The sequence below is a fragment of the Colius striatus genome, chromosome 2 (genome assembly GCF_028858725.1).
Source record: "Colius striatus isolate bColStr4 chromosome 2, bColStr4.1.hap1, whole genome shotgun sequence".
Lineage (NCBI taxonomy): Eukaryota > Metazoa > Chordata > Aves > Coliiformes > Coliidae > Colius > Colius striatus.
Genome location: NC_084760.1, coordinates 16,291,390 through 16,316,911, shown reverse-complemented (window position 1 = coordinate 16,316,911; position 25,522 = coordinate 16,291,390). Strand labels below are relative to the sequence as shown.

Below are 25,522 nucleotides of genomic sequence, written 5' to 3'. Positions count from 1 at the left end.
GGATAGGGTTAATTTTCTTTACAGTAGCTGCTATAGGGCTATGTTTGTGATTTGTGCTGAAAACAATGTTGATAATATAGAGATGCTTTAGTTATTGCTGAGCAGCACTTGAACAGAGCCAAGGCCTTTTCTGCCTCACCCCACCCCACCAGCGAGTGGGCTGGGGAGGGCACAAGAGGTTGGGAGGGCACACAGCCAGGACAGCTGACCCCAACTGAGCCAAGGGATATCCCACATCATATCACATCATGCACAGCATACAAAGGTGGGGGAAGAAGAAGGCAAGAGGAGATATTCAGAGCTATGGTGTTTGTCTTCCCAAGTAACTGTTACGTGTGAGGGATCCTGGTTTTCCTGGAGGTGGTTGAACATCTACCTGCCCATGGGGAAGTGGGGAATGAATTCCTTGGTTTCATTTGCTCGTGTGTGTAGCTTTTGCTTTGTCTATTAAACTGTCTTTATCTCAACCCATGAGATTTCTCACTTTTACTCCTCTGATTCTCTCTCCCATCCCACTGGGAGCAGAGTGAGCCAGCAGCTGTGTGGGGCTCAGTTGCCATCTGGGGTTAAACCACAACAGCTCCTCCAGATGGACTGGCTCCATCTCTGCCCTACGCTAGAGGAGGAGCCAGGACCCATAGGAAAGGAGAAGAGCTGGGGAGAGGGGTAGTTGCTAGCCTCTTCTTTGCATTTCATGACCTTTTTTAAAGGTTTTTTTTCCCCACTAACGCTTTGTTTTTGTACAGCTGGCAAGCTCTGCTGGTACTTGCCTAAAGGAAAAAGATATACTGATGGGGAGGGCGTGTGCTTCAATACTAAGCTCAAGTGCCATCATGCCCCATGTGGCTTTTCATCTTGAACAAATGTAGGTGAGAAGCTGCTGCCTTCAAGGCCTGACTGAAACCGGACAAGAAAACCAACAAACTGTGAAGGCTGTGACCTTTCTCCATGACAAAATTGAAAGGACAGTTGAAGAAAAAACCCACAACACAGTTCAAAGTTTCGAAAAGAAGAAAACAAACTGGAGAAGTGTGGAGGAGAAAGTTCTGGACTCACAGCACTAAAGTATAGGCTTCATTTTGGATGTGTTAATATCCCACTGATCTCAGAAAGTCTGTGTAGTAAACTGAAACACATGCACTGAAGTGCTTGGCTTCACCCGTGTGCTTCTTAAAACACCAGGAGGTATCTCAAGCAAACAAAAATTTAATCAGTGGCTTTCTTAGAGCCCAGACTAAGGTTTCTAAAAGGTGCTGATTTTGAAAACCTAGATGTGGAAGGCCCCAGGCTGGCTGGGAAGAGTGATGTGCTGTTTTGTGAATGAGTTATCACAGTGTCTCCTGATTTAGACATAAGCAGTTGAAGAGATGACCTTATTTTTACATTGAAAAATGTTATCAAATGTGACTAATTGGAGACTGGAGGCAGGGGAGAGCTTAGAGGCACAGTAATTGTTCTTGTCTGATCAGGAGGATCAAAAGAGAATCCTTCAGAGAGCTAAATGTAAAAATGAGATACCTGTGGCATGTTGATCATAAGATTGATTTTTTTCTGGACATGCCTGTACAAGGAGAAAAAAGATGAATAAGATGAAATACAAATTTGCTGCCAAGGAGCTAAAGAATTTGTTCTTTTTACTACATGCCTTGTTCTATATAATGGTCACATTTCCATTTGTCTGCTCAAGAATTACACTTTAAACAAAAAAAGATACAACTCTCGTGTTCTTTCAGGAATAGAGAATGTACTATCTGGCAGTGAAATATCTGTATTTATAGGAATTTCAGTGTTAGGGATCTGAGTGAATGATTGCTAACTATGATTTTCAATGGAAGAATTTTGTTTCAAGACCACATTTATCCTCTGTCTTATGGCTTAGGATACACAACTCAAATACTGAGTCTTTCATGGCATTGTGGTGTGCATGCAGTGAGCTGAGGAGTGAGAGAGCTCTGGGAACACCAGCACAGATATTTGCCACCACCAGCCTGCCCAGTTCATCCTCTGAAGCCTGTCACCAGTTAGGATTTGGTGCTGTGGGTGTCTGAGCTGCTGTGGCAGCTGTTGCTCTGGGTGAGCACATCTGATTAGGAAAAAGATAAGATGCTGCTGTCCACTTCATGTTCACCTCTGTCTGCAAATGATGACAATTCCAAAACAGGACTTTTTCCCCCCCTGAATACTTCAAATCTTAATGCCACCAAATGCAACACAAAGTGAATGAATTTACAGCTCTGTGATGGAGCATTGTAAAAAATGCCCCTGGGAAACTAAGCAAAAGGGAACTTTAGTATTATACAGACTGGTTCAGGAAATTCTGATGAGAGAGGCAGCTCCTTGTGCATACATACAAGGCCTTCAGAGCAGGAGGTGTCCTGTGCCCGGCAAGCATAGCTGGGATTCGCTGCTTTAGCTGGTGCTTCAAGGTCTCCTACTTTTTTCAGCTACAATGAGGTGTCACCAGACAGAGACATAAAAACTGGTGAAATGGATTAAGTCAATGATGGGCTGAAAAATTCCCAGTCCTTTCTCTTGAAGTACAAGAGCAATATCACTTGATAAGGGAAGAAGAGAGATTTGAAAGTACTTTGCCTCTACAAGGTTTCCTTCCCAGCACTCCTCCTCTGTCAGGGTTCTTCCACCACCTTGAGAAAGGGATGCCGAATACAAACCTACATGAAGCGCTCACTGTAACAGAGTATTTCTCACAATGGTTTTCAAATCTTCTAACAGTAGCTTTGAGTGGCTGAACCCATCTGAACCTCACTCAGGACCCACTCTATCTGCCTTCAGAGCTTCACAGACATTTTGCACAGGAAAACCCTGCTGCTTTAGAGTGGGACAGGGCACTCCAGAGCGGGGCAATCCTAGGCACGTGTCTGCATTGCTGTGGGGCTATTTGGAGATATGAGCATTATACAACTTAGATTGTGCCTTCTGTCCCTCTTGTTGTTTCTCTAGCTGAATTCTTACTTTTCAATAGATGCACAGCCAGCTCACACCACACTGCTGACAGAAATAGTTGAGTTTCCTTCTTCACTTCTTGATTTATCTTCACCACGGTATAGGAGATAGATACACAGAAGCTGGTCTCCTTCTCAGTGTCCTCTTGATGTGCCAGTTACAGAGAAGTCCTCAGTCATGAAAATGTTTCTGTCACCATTGCAGGCTTTTCTATAAGAGTATCTTGTGAATGCCAGTGCCAGATCTTTGCATTCCCCTCTGCTGTTGCTTTCATTACTTATTTCTGCTTGCTAAGGACAGAAGAGCCAGCACTGCTTTCTGTGACTGCCCTTTCTCTTTTGAGGCATTGTACTCAGTGCAAGCTGGACATAAGATGCATTTTTGTGTACTTCTTAGCCAGGCACTTCATCTTCTGTGGCATTCATGTCTTGTTACGTTTTTTCTTCAGCTTAACTAACAGGTTTTGTAAATTGATGTACCACAAACACTAGTGTTTTCAGCTCTGGAGTGAATCCCAGAGTAGAGAAACTGCATTTTTCCATTAAAAAAAACCCAAACAACAAAAAAGCCCCACAAAAAAACCTGACTTGAAAAGATGGTAATTTTTGTTTCATATTTTATGCATTTCTCTGTTTCAGCACTACAGTTTATGATCAAAAATAGGTCAGTTCCCAAATGACATAGGACTGAAAAGTGTGAGAGAAAGAGGGGAGGAGGGAAAAAGAGAAGGGGCGGAAACAAACAAACAAACAAACAAACCAAAGAACCATTATTTGCCTTCCTTTGTAAGCCTGGTTTGACTAAATTCAGACCAACAGTTTTAGCCTTTCCTAATGTCCCATGAGAAGCAGAAACATTTCAAAATAAGACAGGTTGAGCTTTTATGTAATTAGCAGATCTTGGTATGAGAAGAGGAGGAATTTATCCTTTGGCTGATCTGCAGGGAGGAAAAAAGCATGTTTTCCTAATTGACAGATAAGGAAGAGAGGCATAAAAGCTCAACCTCTTCCTGTCCCTCTTTGAGCTTCTAACTGGGACAGCTGTGTTAAGAGCAGCAGTGTTCCTTTCAGTGTGAAACAGGCACCTGCAGACAGCAAGTTTCCTAAGGCAGCAATCGCACTACCTACATGAATATGCTCAATCCTGACAACTCGGTGCATTCAAAATCACACACAAGAATCCCCAAACCACAAACTGGCTCAAATTAGAAGGTTTTAAAAAATGCACTTGGGGGTTGATCTATGTTCTGCAGCAGTTAGGTAGAGGTGGGTCACAGGTTTTTTTGAACCGTAAGACCCAGCAAGACTTTTTTAACTACAAGTGTAAGATTCTTGAGCAATCCAACAGCTATTGGTGCTAAGGCTTTAAGGAAAAAAATGATGCATTTCTCACCAGCCTCAGACTAAAGATGGACATCTGGCAATCTTCCATCTCCTGTGTCTGAATGATGGATTTGAAGGGCCAGTTTTTCAGCAGGGCTTCCCTTGCCTGACTGAAAATTTTCTGGTGCTTTTTCATGTAGCCAACCTGACCAAAGAAGTGGTAATTCATGGCTGGCTGGCTAGTATCAGATGCTCACACTGCTGTGTGTCCCTGCCAAGGCTCCACACACAATTCACTCTGTTGAAAAGCCAGCACATTTCCACTTGTAGCCAGCTCTATTCATATTCCTCTCAGAGTTAGTGACAATAAATATTATAAAATCACACAAACCCAGATGGTGTGGGTTGGAGTTGCCAGCTGTTCTACCACTTGTGAATTGTTTCTCTTGTCCTGCAGCTTGGCTTCCACAGAAAGCATCTCATCAGTTTCCTATGGTCTTACTGCATTTCTTTGTAAGCCATCCATCACCCACTTGTCATGAGATATTTTCAACTTTCAATGCAGATATGTAGGAAAGAGAGATGCAAAGCTAATTTGAGATGGAAAATCACCTCAGAAATTGAGGGTTATTTTTCAAATGGTGACCTTAACCTCTCAACAGCATCACAGTTTTTACCTTTGAAAAAGGAGACCACTTCAGGTGTTCAGCTGATTTCTACTCTCTTTCACAGGAGAATTGTAGTTAAAAGAGAAGCAAAGTTTCTCTCATCTTCCCGGTAGCTATCATTAGAAAATCAGGGGGAAAACAGTGCCAAATGCACACAGAAACTGAAATACTGCGATGACCTATGCAAACAGTCTTGTGAGAATACTAAACATTGTTATGATTATCTGCTTTTAGTTTTGAGTGTTTGCTCTGGATTTTGAGCCTCAAGTGGTATCTCCAGGCTGGAGGCAGTCACCAGTCCAGTGAAGTTAATGCCCAGATGTCCACTGGGGTTAGGAGAAAGGCTGCAATATAGCTCTGGTTAGCAATGCTGCCATTAACATAGACGTGAATGCTGATATGGTAGACAAAAGTGTTGACTGCCATCAGGTTGGGTCCTTGTATTGGCTGTCTTCAGGGTTGTTTTGTTGAAAAAGGATGCAGACAAGAGAGAGCAGGAGGCAGAAGAGATGGGACCAGCTTGCGGGTGGGGAAGGAGAAAGCCTGAACCCAGGAGGACAAGCAAAGCCATCAGCTGTGGGGGAATGCTGTAAGCCAGCAGGCTCGAGCACTGTGGTGCCAGAAGGGAGCAGGCACCAGCAGCACTACAGATGCTCACAGCTGCTGCTCTGGCTAGTGCCATAGTTTGGCGCTGCGGTGACAGGATGAAGATATTTGAGAAGACGAGCCTCAGGGGCCCTCCAGGAGAGTGTCTGAGGCACCAAAGTCTCTTACCAGCAGTCTATCTCATTTCATTTGCAGCAAAGACTATTGAATTGCATTGTTTAATCTATTCATTCCCTTGTCTAGTTAAACCACTGAAAAATAGCAATAATGTTGAAGCCACGAGTCAAGTCATCAGACTGGGCTCAGCAAGGAGCATGATTGGGTGCAGTCATGGATGCAGCACAGCTCAGGCAAAGACCAGGGACCAGGGTCTGAGCTTAACCCCAGCTCCACTATGAAGCAGGAAAAGCCTCCAGTAAGGTGTCTCACAGTTCTCCCACAGCTCTTTTCAGAGCAGTCTGATCCCAGGTTACAGGGTTACACTGGATCCTTCAGCACAGGCAGCCAAACCCCTTGTGGGATATTGCAGAGCCTCAGGACCAAAAAAGTTAATAATCATTAAGGTCAGTTGTTCCACTATGGTCTACAAGAGAGATTGCTGTCCCTTGAGGAAATCCTGCCCGAAGTAGGCTCAGGACTTCTGAACAGAGCTTTTAGCTCACGTTACGGGAAGATGAAATCAGATTTGCAGATCCATGAATGCATCAGGATTTTGAATGCAACATAAGTGTCCTTTGAATCATTCAGCTTTTCTACTTATCTCCAAGTCAGTGACATCCAGTCAGCTTTGTCTGAGAAAGCAAGGAGGAGAAGAGTGGAGCACCCACCTCCAGCCTATACACAGCCCATCTCACAGTGGCACAAAAGTTCCTTTTTTTGTCCCCAAGCCGTTACTTCATTATCCTTGGGCCAGAAACTTTCCAATCCAACAGACTGCTTTCTGTGCCTTTTCTCCATGTAGATCCCTGTAACATTTCATAAATTCCTATCCTGATGATTAGAGAGTGCCAAGAGGTGCGACACTGGGCATCTAGGAAACATTTGACTTACAAGGGTAGACAATTTAGGGTTAGGCAGCCACTGAAATGGAGTTGTTTGGCTCACAACCTTCACATTTGCTATGCTATTTTTAAAATGTTATATTTTTATGTCATGCTGAAGTGTTCAGCCATCAAAGTCCTACCTTCCCTTTTGCACTTAGGCTGATCACACCAGAAGACTGGAATTTATGTAATGTCCCAAATTATTCCTGACAAAGTGGGTGATGCTTGCTGGGATTCACTCGGGTTTCAACGGAAGAAGAGTCTCTGGCACAGCTTTCATCCTACTTCTAATTTCAACAAACAGGTCCCAGAGGAGTCGGATGCTCTCCAGCAAAGATCCTTGAACTACAATGTGACTCATTATATAAATTTATCATCCTTCTGATTGTCTATGAAAAGATCTTTGTAAAGTCCTGGCAAAACTCTGCCTTGAATTTACCTGGTAGGACTCCTATTATCTCAGTAGCAGTGCAGCAAATGAGTCAGCAGAGAATGTGCCACTGGGTATGTTACTTAATCATTTACATCTGCTGCATTTGGGGACACATCTGAAAAAGGCATCAGTGTTCCCAGCCGTGCCCCAGGGACGCACTTACCCTATGCGGGTGTGACTCAGCAACATTTCTTAATTATCTGATGGTTGCAGGAGATTTGAAGATTGAAATTTTGTCAGCAGCATTTTATCCAAAGTGGTGAAAAGCTTCTAAAAAGCACTACGGGGACACATTCTTACTAGCTTTATGGCACTGGGCCTTCATTACCATAAACAAACTCTGATACCTGAGTGTAGTCTTTTGAGGAGTTTCATGTAGTTTCATTTTTGAACAATCATGGAGGACTGGCCAAGTGCCTGAGGACTGGGGAAAGGCCAATGTCACGCCAGTCTTCAAAAAGGGCAAGAAGAACAAGGGAGGTTCTTCTCCCTCTCTCCTCTGCCCTGGTGAGGCCTCATCGGGAGTCCTGTGTCCAGTTCTGGGCTCCTCAGCTCAAGAGGGACAGAAAACTGCTGGAGAGAGTCCAGTGCAGGGCCACCAAGATTATCAGGGGTATAGAACATCTTTCATACGAGGAAAGGCTGTGGGAACTGGGGCTGTTTAGTCTGGAGAAGAGGAGACTGAGGGGTGATCTTATTAACATTTATAAATATCTAAAGAGTAGGTGTCAGGAGGCTGGGACAGCCCTTTTTTCTATAGTAGACAGTAACAGGACAAGGGGTAATGGGGTGAAGCTGGAACCCAAAAAAAAGTTCCATTTACACATAAGAAAAAAACGATTTCACTGTTCAGGTGATGGAGCCCTGGCACAGGCTGCCCAGAGGGGTTGTGGAGTCTCCTTCCTTGGAGGTCTTCAAGACCCACCTGGACATGTTCCTATGTGACCTGATCTAGGTGACCCTGCTTCTGCAGGGGGGTTGGACTAGATTCCAACCCCTACCATTCTATGATTCTAAAGCCCTAGGAAGGCTCACTGCAACCACTTCTGTACATATCCTTCCTTAAAAGCAATGGTGCTCCCCATGCAGGCTACCACTGAGATGGGCTTTTCGTTTCCCAAGTGATGATGGCCTTCATCAGCTCAGCCAGCGAGCCTGCGCTGACTTGGCATGGGAGTCACATGTTTCTTATCCTCTCACTGGGGGAATGGAGCTTGGCACTGACTGTGTGCACAATTTAAGAGTGGGATAGTAGCAAAGGCCTTGAAAGTACGGACACCATTGAGAAAAAGTCCCCAGAACAACCAGCAATGCACCAGTGGGCCGTTACCCATCAGCTGAAAAGGACAGGGGAGAGATCCAGGAAAATATCACTTCTGCTTTAGGAATGAGAGAGGCAGCTGAGAGGAAAGAAAGTGAGCAGCAGGGCAAAGTACCTGCTGCAGCCTGCAAAGCAACATCCCCACCAGGATTGCGCAGCATGTGGCCCAGGGCAGAGGACAAGGCCTGGGAGTTGCCTCAAAACTTTAAAAAACACCTTATAAACACACCATATTTGGGATGGGGAAGAGAAAGCCAATGGCCCACTTCCAGCTTTCTTCATTGAAGAGCTTCTGGGCACAATCATCTCCACTGCAGTAACTGAGGCCATGAAGGACAGTGGCCATCAGTGCTAGTTACACTGGTCAGCTCTATGATGATGGACAGGATCATTGAGGAGAGATGGCTTTGAGTGTGTGATGGAGGGAGGTGACTGAGCATGAGTAAGAATCAACCACCAGCATGGGAGGTGTTACTGATGCATGTCAGCATACCAAAGGCTTGGTTTACAGTTTAAACTGTAAAAAATGGTGCCATTATCACTGTGTCCTTACTGCAAAAGAAAAATAGAGGTGAAAAGAGAAGAAAGATCTCCTATTTTTAAGTGAAGTGTTAGTGTGGAGTTTCATAATAATGTTTTCAAAAATGGCTGAAGAATTAGACTGCCTCTGATGCAGAGAAACCCTTCACAGACTTCCTGAGAGCACTTGTTAATCATCAGCATTAGATGCCTTGTAGTTTTGTAAGATTCCACTAAATTTCTGCCTTTTTAGTTAACCAAGTGCTATGTATTTACCTCCAAGCAAATAAGGGTCCCATGCAGGGCTGAAAGTCCCAAGTCTTAGTTCTCAGAATTAATTCAAGGCCCTAATTTCAGCTGCCAGTTTGGAAGCAGAAAATTAGAAGCTTCCTTGTTTAAGCTTTCAAAGGAAATTCAAAAATGTGAGGGTGTTGGGTTTTTTTTCCCTCTATTTCTATTCTGAAATTTGAAACAGCTGCCACAAAATGTTTATAACCATACATAGTGCTCAATAAATGTCTAAACCTGGAAGGAACTATGCATGAATTATGTCTGATTTATACATTAAATAAAAATAGAAAGAGCTAGTTGAATTTTAAATGTTCTTTCTACATTCAGTAAGCCTTGATATAATGTCTACAGAACATTGCCTGCAAAAACATCTAATGCGTTGCATATACTGTATCAAAATATTTTAAAAGCATTCCAAGAGTTTATCAGATAAGGCATATTCTTAGGCCTAATTAAACCTTTAAATTGTCTTTTCATTGGGAGAATTCTTGAACAATGTTTTTAAGCCCACCCCATAACATGCAGATTAACTGCAAGGAAAGGTGTGAGCTGCCAGTAATTCTGCTTGGGCAGGTCAATAAACTCACCAGGCACACAGCTTACCCTGCCAGAATCAGGGCCCAGTGGTGGGGTAGAATAACCCCCTGCCCAGCCCCAGACCTTGGCCATCAGGGGCAGATCCCAGGCCGGCTCCAAGCCAGCCAAATCTTCAGCTCCCCTCCTTATGGGGAAACGAAGCATTGATTACAGCGCCTTTTGAGATGTGGGAGCTGAGTCACGTTATGACCCTGATCTCAGACTGTGCCAGCCAGCAGTGACAGACTTACAAGTTGAGGACAAAACTAGGAACACTGGTTGTTTCCAAACAGTCACTCTCTTTGGCTCTGCCAAAGAACGCTGTGCTTCAAGGAACAAGCTTCCTGAAGCTGAAGCACGACTTCCACGTTGGGTACAAATGAGTCAACAAAGTCATACCAGAGTTTTGACTACAATGTAATCCACCTCAGAAGATATGTGAAGCTAAGATTTAAAAAGGAGAGTCTTTATGTTTGCTTCTTTGGAAGATTATTTTTACCAAGATGGTCAGGGGACTGGAGTATCTTTCCTTATGAGGAAAGGCTGCGGGAGCTGGGGCTGTTCAGCCTGGAGGAGACTGAGGGGGGATCTCATTAATATTTACCAATATCTAAAGGGTGGGTGTCAGACGGTTGAGGCATCCCTTTTTTTTTTGATGGTATCTAGCAACAGCACAAGGAGTAATGGGATGAAGCTGGAACACAAAAAGTTCCACTTAAACATAAGAAAAACCTATTTCACTGTTGAGGTGAGGGAGCCCTGGCTCAGGCTGCCCAGGAAAGGTGCAGAGGCTCCTTCCTTAGAGGTGTCTTGGACACTCTCCTATGCAACCTGATCTAGGTTGACCTGCTTCTGCAGGGAGCTTGGACTCGATGATGTCTAGAGATCCCTTCCAACCCTACCATTCTATGATTACCTTTAAACTACAGATCCTTTCCAGTCACACTTACACATTTAACTTTGAAGTGATAATACTTGGTGTGCTTGACCCTAGGGAGTGAAGATATTTAATATTTTGTCTTCCAGTTTATTACCCAGCCTAGACAAACAACACAAAATAAATCCATTTAAATGTAATTTTAGAGAAGTATTCCCAAGTTTTGTCAGCTCAACCACATTTTTGCAATTAAAGTGACTGTTATAAACATTTTAGGCCTTGCTCAAGATCATCTGCGTATATCAAAATAAAATATTCTCATCCCCATTTTATGGCACAGCTCTGTTCGAAAAATATCTCAACAAAACAACAAAATCAAAACAAAACCTTGCAGTTTATCTCCCTAAACAACAGAGGTAGTTTAGATTTATTTCATCCATCTCCAGCACCACTCCATGCATAATAAAAGTGCTTCCCTGCTCTCCTTGCACAAACACAAGCACTGTCATCTCAGTCCTTCCTTGCTGGGTGCTCTTCTCACCACCACAGAAACGCAGTGTGCCTCATCACCCCAAGCACCTGAACATTTGCTAGACTTTCACCCTCTAAAACAAAGCAAAGGAGGTCAATGCATTCCCTAAGAGATACGCACGTTTCCACCCATCCTGTCTTCACAGAGGTGGGGCCAGGGCTCCCTGCTGACTCCAAGGCACTGACAGACAGTATGTGTGTCAGGCACCAAATGACGCCTGTCCCGTGGCTGGGGGAGGCAGCTGGTAAGATGAAGGATACTGGACCCATCACTCTTTTGTTCCATCTCCTCCAGAATCTGTCTGAACTAGGGCCAGTTAGATTTGAGATACCAGTTCATGCTCTTACCTTTGTAACGAGCCCCAGGAAAACTGGAGAGTCCAGCACAGGGCCACCAAGTTGATCAGGGGACTGAAGCATCTTCCATATGAGGAAAGGCTGTGGGAAGTGAAGCTGTTCAGCCTGGAGGAGACTGAGGGGGGGCCTCATTAATACTTACAAAGGATTTAAAAGGTGTCTTTCAAGAGGATCAGGCAACACTTCTTTTTGTAGTGCCTAGTAATAGGACAAGGAGTACTGGACTAAAGCTGGAACACATAAAAGTTCCACTTAAGGAAAAACTTCTTTCCTTTTCACACCTGGACACATTCCTGTGTGACCTGACCTAAGTGGACTTGCTTTAGCACTAGGGTTGGACCAAGATGATCTCTAGACGTCGTTTCCAACCCCTACCATTCTGTGATTCTGTGTTTCTCAGAAGTGCTTCTAGCACCCATGAGGATCCATGCTCATCCAGGAACGATCCTTTTGTTGCAGACATGCTCAAAATCTAGAGCTGCTGATACGACAGTCAGCAACAGAACTGTCTCCACACAGGCCTTGGCATTGCAGATGAAGCATTTATGCTCTAAGGGTAGAGGAAAAGAACTGCTTTCTATCCAGTCTTTGCCAAGGAGCAGAGGAAACATCACAGTAACCTCAAGGATCTGCAGCTGAATTTCTGGGGAAATCGACACACTGACACGTGGTGTTATTGCCTATCAGTCAGCTCCAACCCTGGGTGACTTAACATGGCTATATTAACTTACTTCTATGTTGTCAACACCAAACTTTGTTCAAGTCACAGACCATGTATGAAGCTTACCTTCCAGGTAAGGACCATCTGCTTATCCTGGCTTTGAGAAAAAAAAGACTTGTGAGAATAGGAAATCCTCTGCAAAGCTGCCAGGCCCTTTACAGAGCTACATAAACCTGCAGTCCCAGCATGTGAAGAAGAGCTTACTCCAAAACTGAGGGGAAAACTGAATGGCTTCAGATCCTTCTACAGCTTCAGCACAGGACGTTGAGGATAAAAAGGATAAAGCATCAGGTGACATGTTTTCCTGCTAAGTTTAAGCAGCACTGGTCCGTTGCTCGCACTGCTCCAGGGGCTTTGTGTGTGCATGATCATAATGAGTATTTAACCCTTTACTCTTAATGGTGTTTCCATAGCATATATTTTTCTTAAATTACAAAAAAAACAAAACAACCCAAACTTTTAGTGAAGCTCACTCTCAGCCTTTCTTTGTTCCTGTGCTATCCAGGGTGGTTTTGCCACTGACAACAAAGAAGGAGGACTAGAGCCTTTAATGCCCTACTTTTAAGTTAATACATTTACAGAAGACTATACAAACAAGTGCCGAACATCAATTACACACTCTTAGAGCTACACAACATTTGTACTTGTTGCTAAAACAAAGCTGCTAAATGAAGAAGTTTTATTAGTTTAGAGCTTTTGGCTGCTGTTATTAAAAATATATTTACCTGAAAGGAAATCCAAGTATTTCATTTTACAAACAATTTAAAATAGAGCAGTAAGCAACATGAATGATTGCTTTTTATGTTTATACAACTCTTTTTTTGGCATAACACTGCCATACAGTTACAGAATTATAAAATATATCTTTATAGTGCATTACAAACCCAGAAACTGGTTACCACTCCTACCACATACATATGGTATTGGTACTACCAAACATGCACAGCATTCTGTCATTAAAGCACTGCAAAGGAATACAAAGAAGAGAGCAGGACGATTCATAAAAATGGACGTGTAGCTGTTTCATTTTGCAAGTAAAAATTGTTGGGGTTTGGGTTTTTTTCCTTTTTATTGCACTTTTTTTCTTAGAATACCTTTTAAGTCTACAATACTTCCAAATTCTATCAGTGCAAAATTATACCTAATCATCTGTTGCTGAACCCAAACTGTGTAAAGGGCAATCAACCATGGGAGAGATTAGAATACAGAACAAAGAGTGAGTAATGATTAGCACACATGCTTCAGCAGAGAGCAAAAAAAATAAGTGCCATAACCTTTTTTTTTTTACTGCAAAACAATAATTTTCACACAGTTAGCCACAGCAGTAAACACATTCAGTGTATTTCACAATAAACTTCAGCTGATGATTACGCCACTGGACTTGTAAGCGTGGTAGAATGAAAAAGTGACGAGTTCCTAAAGAAGGAAGAGACTTCTTTCTGAAGAAATTTGCCAACCTCACAATTGTTATTTTATAGCAAACAGTTTAATGCCTTTGAAAATAAAAACAAAGGTAATAAATGCAAAGCAACAAGGGGTCTCTATTTAACTGATCTCTCTAGCTTTCGAACTGTATTTTAGGAGTCCATTAGCTATGGTATGTATTTAAACATTTCTTTAAAATACTCTTGCTTTCTCTAATGGTCTTAAGTATGTGTACTTCAGAACATGGGCTGTAAAAGGGACAGGGTTTCAGGAAAACAAATACTTCATAGGCAATACAGAGCACAGAGATATTAGAGACATAATCCACATTCCCCTTGGAGAATTGCATCTGAGTACTCATTACCAGTGAATCTATGGTGGTGATTGTGATGTGAAGGAAAGGTGGGTTGCCCATGCCTAAGCCTTTTTGACCCATCCTTCACTGTCAGGCTCTGATGACCATAAAAAACAACTTTTGAGCAGTCATTCCAACTGCTAATTTAAAGTACTTGAAACTAAGGACACATACCAAAGTAAGCTACCATAATGTGGAATGAGGAGTATGGTTCTCAGCAAAACCCAGATAGTATTTCCATCTTCTATATGCTCACAACATGACACCCATTGATGGTGGCATCTCCAAATCCAGAGGTACCTCACTCAATTATGGGCTAGGAACAGTTTTTGCCTTTGACCAATCTTGCCTTTACACAGATAGGGGAAAAAAAACATCTGTTCTGCAGTTGGAATCTGAATTTTAATACTTCAAACAAAAGGATTACTACATAGAAATTTATTCAGAAGGGACAAGTAAGATAATATTATTAACATAGGATGAGTTTTCTGCCTAAGTAGGTACTTTATCATTAGAATCTCCCACAGCTTTTAAAAACTGACTTGGAGTGGATTACCGTTCATCTTACAGTACTTTTAGTAACTGTGTTCAAATGCACTAGCAATTCTTGAATAAACAGGTCTGAGGTAAACAAGAGATTACCTTTTCCACACAGAATGTACTTAACATGAACCTCACAGCCACAAGAGATTGTGGAGGCTGAAAGAAACTATGGGTTCAAAAACTGAAATATTCCTGCAGAAAAATGAGGTGACTTTATCTGTTCCTTGTTTCACACCATCTGTTGGTGGCCACTGCTGGAGGCAGGATACAAGGCGAGAAACATCTTTGATTCCGATCCACGCTACTAGTTCTTAGGACAATGTACATCATTAGCATGATATTGTCACACTTTTATTAATGGCAAAACTTACTTCACATACTTGCACCTTATAAATACAGCTTTTGCTAAGAAAATTCAATATGCTAATGTTATCTGTAAAAAAATGGTGTAGTAAGAGTTACACTTTCACTTAAACATGTATGTCTTGCTAAATTTGTGATCCATACCATCACAACTGTCAGGAAAAGAAAGGTGCAAAAATAGAATTCAATTAAACAGATATATACATATTTTATTCAAGAACAAAGAAGAGCTGTTTTCCATTCAAATCTCCTTTGACGTACCTTATTGGATCATCCAGCAAAATTGTATAAAGCTTCTACGGTCTGTAAACTTTCTGGTTATATTACAGGTTACTGCAGCTGCAGATTGGTAGAATTACCTGGAATACTTCAAGTAGGCTTCCACTGGGTTACATGAAACATTAAGGATGATGCAATACACTAGTCTGCTGCAGTCTCTGAGCAGGAAATTGAGGAGCTGACTCAACCCAGGGAATGGCTCTCAAAGGTTCATTGCAAGTAATTTTAGCATCCTTAAATATGAGCACTATGGACATCAAGAGCTCAGTTTTGGTCCTAGATATGTACACACACTCAACTGCTGCTCTTATCTAAATGGTCTATGGTGCACACCTCATGCGCTCAGGCTTTCTGTCTCTATGCCAACATAGCATCAGGTGCTGAGGAGCAGCTACATCGCGGATAGCTGAGCAGAGAGTTGTAACTAACCTTAGAGCGCTGCACTTTCTGTGCTTTGTATGACTGCCTTCACTTGCACATGCATACCCAGGAACATTTTGCCCACTTGCAATCCCCTCATCACAGGATACTTAAAAATCAAATTCACCAGTGTGTGCATGTACACACTGCTCCCACCTAACAATGCCAGAGGCTACTCAGATGTACTTATTAGGATAGAACTCCTGGTATACAAGGTTCTGTTTCATTAATAAATGAATAGAATCATAGAATGGTAGGGTTGGAAGGGACCTTTAGAGATCATCTAGTCCAATACCCCTGCAGAAGCAGGTTCACCTAGATCAGGTTGTACAGGAATGCATCCAGACAGGTCTTGAAGACCTCAAAGGAAAGGGATTCCATACCCTCCCTGGGCAGCCTGTGCCAGGGCTCCCTCACTGAGAAATAGGTTTTTTCTTATGTTTAAATGGAACTTTTTGTGTTCCAGCTTCATGCCATTACCCATTGTCCTGTTGCTAGATACAATAGAAAAAAAGGATGTCCCAACCTCCTGACATCTACCATTTATATACTTGTAAATATTAAATATTAATAAGATCCCAATATAGCTCAGAATTTAGTAAAATACTGGATCAAAATACATTACTGTAGGAAGTAAAGAGAAATCTCTGAATACTAAAGCATTTTAAAAGACCAAACCAAGTTTTACGGTGAGCAAGTGTCCTGACTTTCTCTGCACATCTTCAGTTTCTGAAGTAGTGGTTAAATAACCAAGTACCAGCATTTACAAGAACACAATCATTTCAAACATATGTTGTACTGTAAACCTGAAAGCCAATACTTAGAAACTTCAAGCACAGGGTGCTCCTGGTTGCTAAGGCCATGATTCCATAATGAAATGCATACAGCGCACCCACTTGACACCTTCCCATCTCAATGGGATACTACACTGTATGATTGCCCTGCAACTTATCGTTCTTCTAAGCTCTTGCAAAAACAGAAGAAACAACTTCTCCATGGAAAGAATGATACACCACTGCATTTTATACAGAGCAGAATTTGTTAGTTAGAGCTGAAGTGTCTCATAGGAGTGACATTCTCTCAAAGCTTTATCAACAGAAAGATCACAGAGTGCAGAAACCCACCTGACACAAAAATCCTCACTCACCTAATCCCCACGGTTGTTTGTAGGCAACTGGTATGCCACTACTCTTCTCACTTCAATGAAAACTGATAAAATATACTGAGTTGGGGTTTAAAAAGAAATAAAATTGCAGAGGTGATAAGGATATGAGTCCCAGAATTCTTGACCTTACTTTCAGATGCATCAGACCCTTTAACACAGACACATATCATCAGTCAAACCACAGTATAACAGCCCCAGTATCTCTTATTTCACTTGAACACTATGCATTTTTTAAGTGTTTAACCTTAATACTCATGTTCATCAACTGAAAGCTCTGTATAACTGCCTACATTATAGTTATGTTTCTCATACACAGGGTATAAATTTTTCCTATCCCATTCAAGGAATGACTATGTGAAAACAACACTGTAGCTGGCACGGTGAGGCACTCGGGATTTGAAAAGCCATAGGCAGAAGACCAAGTTGTCCTCCCTGTGCATACACGTGGGGTCAGAGTCCATAACTGCATGGACCAATTTTATGTCAGCACTTCCTGTCCCCTTCTGCTCTGAAGATCTGAGGCTAACATGAACAAGGGGATCCTAGTTCAACCTCCAGGTATCGCCTTCTCAGCACCTTTCCAGCTTTAAAGAGGCAGTGGCTGTAGGAGCAACTCTCTGGGGCATTTCTGCTCAGACAGACTTAATGTCTCCATGAGCAACCTAGCTACCCTAAAAAAAATTAAACAGAAAATCAATGTACATACATTCCTTTCTTTGCAGGTCAGCACAAGAGAAGGAGCAATAAGTTTACCTTCTTCCCTGCCTCTCGGATGGACAGAGCCTAATCTTTGTCCACAGGTAGCAAGATCTCCAAGTGCCACTCTATTTGGTCCCAAGAAGCATTGCTACCTGGAGAAAGCAATAGATGATTCACTGCCATGATGTGAATCAGCAAAAAAGAAAAATATAAGACATTTTCTCTGTGCTCTGACACCCCTGAAGGCTTTATAATTTTGAGTTAGAAGACTTTATTCAAAGTCCTGTAGCATTTTGACCCTCAAACTGTAGTCAGCCACTCGCCTCACAACATTTCATCAAAAATACGTTACAGGCAGTGGGTAATAGATATACTTTTAAATAGAAAATACATACTGAAGTTTTAGACTATTTTAGGACTGTAGAAACTGTGAGTTTACCTGCATTATATTTTTTATACTCTACACATATAACTTGCTGGGTGCTATCTTGTTTGACTGAATGTCACAAAGTCAGAAGAGGCTACTCGGGAAAGCAGACAGCAAAAAGCCGGGAAAGATTAACTGGGAAATTCCTACCTGCTGGGCTCCAGCTGGGCCAGCAGACCAGCCTGCCTCAGATTTCAGCCAATCAAAATAACATTAAACTAGGAAAGACCTCTTAGAAACAGCAAAGGAAGGAAACAGGCAGCTGGAAAGAAACATCAGGGCTGCCCTTCTCTCCCAGACCAGCAACAAGGGGTTCAGCATTGCTTAGACCTTACCTAAAGCTGGCCATGAAACATCGAAGTTCAGGTAAGATCCAGCTGGGCAGGCCTGGTGACATTTTTTCTGAAGGCTTTCATGACTAAGTAATGCCTTGAGATCAAGACACTGCTTTTGAGCTGCCTAGAGACTTTCCATGTGCTGAACCCAGCTAGGGGAGTTGTTTTATTAGAGCTGACCAGAGCTTTCACACTGAAACCAAACCAGAGTGATCAAAGAGATTTCCCCCCACAAATTAGTAGTAGTAACAAATGAGTCAAGAGAAGAGAGAACTTACCAGGGACTAAAAGAAGCCTAAAGTGCAACTTCCCTTGTACCCAAGAGCTATGGATACTGTTTCAATGCAAGTTAAACTTTTATTCAAGGTACAGTGCTACCCAGCTGCATAGGACATTTTGAAATCCATTACCAACTGTCTCTGACAAGGATGCTAATGGAAGGTAAAAGATGCTGTGCAAATTCTGCTGTAAGAAATATATCCACTAGGGAAAAAAAACCATGTGCTCTCAAAAGAACTTCTAGTAATTTCATAAAAGGAATATTTAAAGTGTTGTAAACAAAACTTTAAAAATTCAGATGTTTCAAGGCTTGCTAGTAAGTTACACTTTAAAAAAACCCAAATTACTGGATGAATTTATGGCAACAAATAGATAAGCTTTTTTATGCAATCTGCCTGGAAAAGATAGTAATTTCTTAGCTTTGAATATACCCATTTGTTTCAAACAGACACCTGGCTGACTGCTGATAAACTGAGGTTGAAAAAAATAAAAGTCATTAACGTAACAGAAGCCTGATCTGATGCATTTCCAACAAGCATCACCTCATGAACATTTTATACTACACTAGATGGAAATTCCACCCAAAAAAGCAGCAATGAATACTTTGCATCATTCCATACGAAACTATGATTCTTAACCTCAGACTCATGATTTGAGCTCATCCTTGGTTGTTGTGGAGGTCTCCCCTGAAAGTGTATCCTTATCAAGGTTATCTTGTAGATCAGCTGATGTGTTACTTGCAGAATTCTCAGTGTCAAGTAAGTCTTTCTCTATAGTGTCTGGGTGAATTCCAGAGTCATTGTTCAGATTTTCCTCATGTCTTTTGGAATCAGAAGTGTCCTCCTTTCTGTCTGAAGCGTCGGGAATTTCTTCTGATTTTGAAAGCTGACCAGTATCAGTATCACTGTTCTTCTCACCGTTGTTCTGTCTGTCAGCATCACAGTTCATTTCTTCTTCATCCTGCTCATTTTCTTCCCTGTTTTTTGTGAGTTCTACTTTCCTCTCTTCAGTTGTTTTACCAGCTGAGCTTCCACTTGACGATGTACTCTTAGGCTCTTTTGATTTCTTATGCTTAGAGATATAACTATTGTGAATAGAAATTGGAGATGCTGGCTTTTTATTTGTTTTGCTTCCCTCAGACTTCTGTTTCCTTGGGGGTCCCCAGATAAAGTGCTCCGATGGTGTATAATGTTGCTGGGCAAATCTCAGGAGTTTCCTCCTTTCTCTTCGGTCTCTAATAGTATACACAAAATATTCTAGAGCACTTTGTTTAATGTTGGGAATAGTATCTTCCACAAGAGCTTCATGGAGAATAAATTTTACCAAGGGAGATTTGAAACTCTCATATCCAAGCTCACCAAGACTTTTCAGAATTCGAGTGATTCTCAAGTAGTTGTGCTGAGACCTTGGGAAGAAAAGGATGAAAAAATTCCATTCATTCAGAAAAAAAGCCCATCACCTCACAGATACAGAACTCTAACTGCAGTTCCTCACTCCTTTTTAATCACTCCAGGTGTGTACTTTAGGCTTCCTGGACTTTAATTTCTCACAGCTGCTGAAGCTTGCTAGCACCTCCTTTGCTAGCATGTTATGAGCGAAAATTAGTGTTTGTAAAATGCACTGAGGCAACAGGCTAAAAAAACCTTAAAACTGAAGGGCATACTGACTTTGATTCCTTCTGTTGTATGTACTCTTTCTGGAGAGAAAACCGAGTCACTCTGAGTTTTGTAGTGTATTGCAATAATACAGCAACAAAACAAAATTCATTGTACTTCAGCTCCTTAAAAGCTGAGTCTCTGCTCTAGACTAGGTACCTGAAGTTCTGATACAGTCAGTGCTGGGAGGAAAACAGATACCTCTGGAGAGCAAGTCTCACTGTCATAAGAAGTGTCTAAGATAAATGGAATGAACTATCTTGTAGAAGTGCTCGTGAAGAGTCACAATTACTGACTTAAAACTGTATAGTCTCACCTGTGAGTGGCTAAGAATGGCAGTGTAAAAATGTGCAGTGAGCAACATCTGGGTTTCCTGAAATGCTGTTTTCTCTGTGGCCTGAGTCTCAGCCCACATTCATATTGGATCATCGTATAATAAAGTAAAACTAGTAACAGGTTATGCCATTATTCACCCAAAATTACCCATTCACAATTCTACATTTTGTTTAGACAGGAGAACAAAATATTGCAAGAAAACAATCTTTAGCTCTAAGGTCAGAAGTATTATAAAAGCAATCACAAGATTTGAAAAGAGATTTTGGCATAATTAATCCAGATGGGATAAAATTCAGTACAAACTTAAACTTCACATAAAGTTGATGAAAAGCGACAGATGTAATTTGCTGAAAGCTGGGTTAAAGTTTGACTTAATACATGTCTAAACCTCTCCAGTTAAGCACTGCCATTAAAAAGTATTAAAAACATAAAATACTATGTTTTGGGGAGGGAGGGAGGGAAAGCTTGTTATGTAGCTTCCATATCAGTGTAGAGAATTTGATTTCTCTCAAAAAGAAATGGGAATACAAAGATAAGCCGCTTGTTCGTTCCCACTGAGCAGCACTGCTTCGGGAGCAGGAGAAAGTGCGTTCAGTAGCACGGCAAAGAAATGAATCTGGAACTGTGATCTTCTCCAGCAGTATCTGAAGTTGTATTTTCAGGGAACTCACTGATGTCAGTTAGACTGGTGATGGGTGAGAAACACAACTGAAAAAAGGCTAAGAGGAATGTACGTATATGGACATAAACCGGGCATTGACTACTCCCTTTTCTCTTTCTCCCAGCAATCTTTGGAAAATATCTCTTCCCTTTCTCTGAAAACCAAAAGGCTGAAGAGATTCTATGGCAATTCTAGAGAGTGAAGTGCATGTCATTACTTACTCATTCAAATGCTGAAATCTTTCTTGCCAGTTAGCAGCTCGTGCTACGTTTCCAGTTTTATCAATTAGTTTTATTCCAAAAAACTCCAACATCATTTTGTAAGCCAAAAGGAACCTTCTAATTGCTTCTTTTGTTTTCTTGAATTCCTAAAAAAACAAAGAATGCATCCAAAATTTTAAGTGGCACTAAAGCAAACACTTCTGCATTGTATAAAGCAACTCTACATAACAAAGAGTAGTTATGTATCAAAATTAACATTGTGGCGGTTTGTGTTGAGCTCAATTTGTATTACCTCAATTTCATATGTAGTTAATTCTTTAGCATAGAAGTTCAGACCTTGTTCCCTCAATGGGAAAAGCCTGTTAAAAGAAAAGGCAAGTTATGGGTCACAGTACATGAACACTTAATCAAATTAATGCTTTGAAACAGAAATAGGTAACAAGTGACCAACCACTGTATGTAAGTGTGGTTATGTTCCAGTTTTTCATAGTCTCCTTTCCACTTATTTAGGACTTCTTCAATATAAACCCCTGCACAAAAAGAATTTGAAAATGGTTAGGTAGCCACCAAAACCAGCATTCTGCTACATAAAATAACTGCCATGTTATCATAGTGGTGGAATACATCCTTTCATTCTCTTTCACATCCTATGTCAAATAAGGTCTATTACATCCATAAATAAAGTCACTGTAATTTAAAATAATTCAGTTACCAAAACATATTTTTAATCAAAAGATTTATCAACTTCCATACAAATTTTAATTATAATGAAAACAAAACCAACTGATTTTTACCGACTAACTTACCACCTGAGGGCATGTAACAATAACCTCTATAAAATATATTTCCCCAAGAGTTAGTTCCTTTACCACATTGACTGGTAATTAAGAAATCATTTACATAAAATATCACATTGTGAATCATCTGTCATTGCTTTTACATGACAAAACTCTGCAAACACGTGTGTGTAAAAAAATTAAATCATCATAGTAGAAAAAAGCATCAACTCTTTCAGAAGTGTCCCATCCCAGCTTTCTCAATTAGCTGTGCCTAAGAGTCTTGCTGCCATTGCTATAAGTTTGACCTTAGGTTCTAAGGCCACGCTCAATAAATGAGAATTTCAGCTTATAGTGCTCTCCAAACAGTTGTGGGGTTCGGTCAGTTTCTCTTGCAAAGACACAGTGATAGAAAAAGAGGACAAAGCACACATAAAAGGAAATCAATCGCTCCTCGCGCTGTGACCACGATCACAAGGCTCAGATATAGGCCAGGGCACTTTCCCAGGCACTGAACAAACATGCAAAGCAGAGAAAAGGATATTCCTTGTTCCAAAATCTGCACAGTCTCTTTCCATGAATGAACACTCAGTGTCAGCCTGTTTCTACTCTGAAATCAGCAACAGTTTTACCAACACACAGCCTCTCCTTAAGTCAAATAGCATTGGAATGGCCTAAAAAGCCCAAAACTCCGTGTAGATAGTGTCCTGACACACTCTCACCTCAGGGGAAACCTCAGGGGATCTCTCTCACCTCAGGGGAAATTTCCACTTGCATCTCAATGACAAAGGAGAACTCATTTGGTATTTTTCTTCAAGAAAGGTAGAAAGCAGCCAGTCAAAAGGGCTGCTAAGAACATAGGGCTTCCAGTGCAGGCAAGGCTGGAAAAGGACCCTGCAAGGATGACCTCCTGCCATCACTGTACTGTATCCAACCTACATTCCAAGCACTGGAAAACTTGATACTCAATTCAAGAGCAGACAGAAGACATGCCAGCTCTGAGTCAGAACCACAAGCTCAATCCATAGGTTTACATAACATAGGTTAAACACCATTCCCCAGGAGTTCAGTCCCTAGCATGGTAGCTTAAGATTCCCTCTCTGAACACTCCCACAGATCAACAGACTTGGGTCAACTACTACTTGGGTGACTACTCTTTTCCATTCTCACTAAAAACTTCTACAAAAGCAGAGCTCACAGCCATCAACACTTCAGCCTCTATGGCCTATCAGCCACCTTTGACACTACCAACTGTGGTTTTCCTCTAAAACATGAAGAAATATTTTGTTCTTCACAAATTTTAGGAGGGAAGCTATCCTCTAGCTTTCATGACTACCGCTTCTTGTGGTTAATCCTCTTTAACTGCTCCTTCATTTTGCACTTTAAAAGTTCCCTCCCCAACTTTTTCTGACTTTATTTCAGGTTCATGCAGTCATAGAATCATAGAATGGTAGTGGTTGGAAGGGACCTTTAGAGATCATCTAGTCCAATCCCCCTGCAGAAGCAGGTTCACCTAGATCAGGTCACATAGGAACATGTCCAGGTGGGTCTTGATCTCCAAGGAAGGAGACTCCACAACCCCTCTGGGCAGCCTGTGCCAGGGCTCCCTCACCTCAACAGTGAAAGAGTTTTTTCTTAGATTTAAGTGGAACTTTGTGTTCCAGCTTCATCCCATTACCCCTTGTCCTGCTGCTAGCTACCATAGAAAAAAGGGATGTCCCAACCTCCTGACTTCAGTGCCCTTCTGTCTTTCTGTAGCTATTCTGTGTGTTGTATCTCCTGAATTTGCTACCTGCATACTGATAACTCTCAGATCCAACTCTTCTTTGGATATCTAGATTAAGCTCAATATGATTAAAACAAAGGTCTTATTTTTTTTTCCACATAACCGGACTTGCCTTCTCATTCACCATGTGAGATGCCTATAAACTCACTCACTCACCAAGTGTCTTGCCTATAAAGAGCTCCACCTTCAACCTTCCTACATGTACACCGTTACATCTTTCTATACATTACATCCCATCCAGTGTCCTCTCGGAACTTCAACACCTCTACATCCTTTCCTCTGACCTTGAAAAGTGCCCTCTCATCAGGTTTACATCTACCCTGAATGCTGATGGTAAGATCATGTTTCTAGACTGCAGCTTCTTCCTACTGCCTCTTTTTTAGCTTTGCATTCTTCCATTGTGAAGCCCTTTTCTGTAACATCAAACAAAACTGACAGGCCTTCACAGAATCCTAGAATGGTAGGGGTTGGAAGAGACCTCTAAAGATCATCTAGTCCAACCCATCTCCTAAAGCAGGTCTGCTTAGATCAGGTTACACAGGAACATGTCCAGGTGGATTCTGAAAACCTCCAGAGGAGACTCAACACCCTCCCTGGGCAGCCTGTGCCAAGGCTCCCTCACTCTTAGAACCCTTCATATTACCTTTACACCCTTCACTTCCAAAGCCATTTGTGACCTGTCCCTTCCTACCTTATTAGAACCCATTTGCTGCTATGAGACTGATCCTGCCTTCACAAGGTCCTGTCCGAATGGCAGCCTCCATGTCTCACTTCTCCTGTACTCTAACACATACTTTGGTACTTCCTTCAAAGTAGCTTTCATGCAGAGAGGACCTTTCTCCAAACACCTTCTAATGAAATTAACAAGGGCAAGTGTACAGTCTTGCATCTGGCAAAGAACAACCCCATGTACCAGTACAGGCTGGGGAATGAACTGTTGGAGAGTAGTGCAGGGGAAAGGGACCTGGAGGTCTTGGTGGGCAGCAGGATGAGCATGAGCCAGAAATGTGCCCTCATGGCCAAGAAGGCCAATGGTATTCTGGGGTGTGTTAGAAGGGCTGTGGGCAGTAGGTTGAGAGAGGTTCTCCTCCTCCTCCCCTACTCTGCCCTCGTGAGACCACACCGGGAATATGGTGTCCAATTCTGGGCCCCTCAGTTCACGAAGGACAGGGAGCTGCTGGAGAGAGTTCAGTGCAGGACCACAAAGATGATGAAGGGAGTGGAGCATCTCCCTTATGATGAAAAGCTGAGGGAGCTGGGGCTCTTTAGCTTGATGAAGAGGAGACTGAGGACCTCATTAATGTTTACAAATATGTAAAGGCTGAGCATCAGAAGGATGGAGCCAGGCTCTTCTCAATGATAGGACAAGGGGCAACAGGTACAAGCTGGAACGTAAGAGGTTCCAAAGAAAGACAAGGAAAATCTTCACTGTGAGGGTGACGGAGCACTGGAACCAGATGGGCTGTGGAGTCTCCTTCTCTGGAGACATTCAAGACCCACCTGGACAAGTTCCTGTGTGACCTACTCTAGGTGGTCCTGCTCTGGCAAGGGGTCGGACTAAATGATCT

The 25,522-nt window shown here is 42.0% G+C and overlaps 1 protein-coding gene across 3 annotated transcripts in view; it reads right to left on the bottom strand.

Moving 5' to 3' along the window:
* Positions 1-12,659: 12,659 nt before the first annotated feature.
* OGFRL1 (opioid growth factor receptor like 1) overlaps positions 12,660-25,522 on the bottom strand; it is a 92,748-nt gene continuing 79,885 nt past the window's right edge. For all 3 annotated transcript variants that reach the window (XM_061990078.1, XM_061990076.1, XM_061990077.1), the window contains exons 4-7: positions 21,844-21,922; positions 21,685-21,751; positions 21,393-21,538; positions 12,660-19,924 (exon numbers count right to left, since the gene is read on the bottom strand). In XM_061990078.1, coding sequence (XP_061846062.1) covers positions 19,165-19,924; positions 21,393-21,538; positions 21,685-21,751; positions 21,844-21,922 — 1,052 coding nt within the window. In that variant the 3' untranslated portion in view covers positions 12,660-19,164. The remainder of the gene's footprint in view (positions 19,925-21,392; positions 21,539-21,684; positions 21,752-21,843; positions 21,923-25,522) is intronic.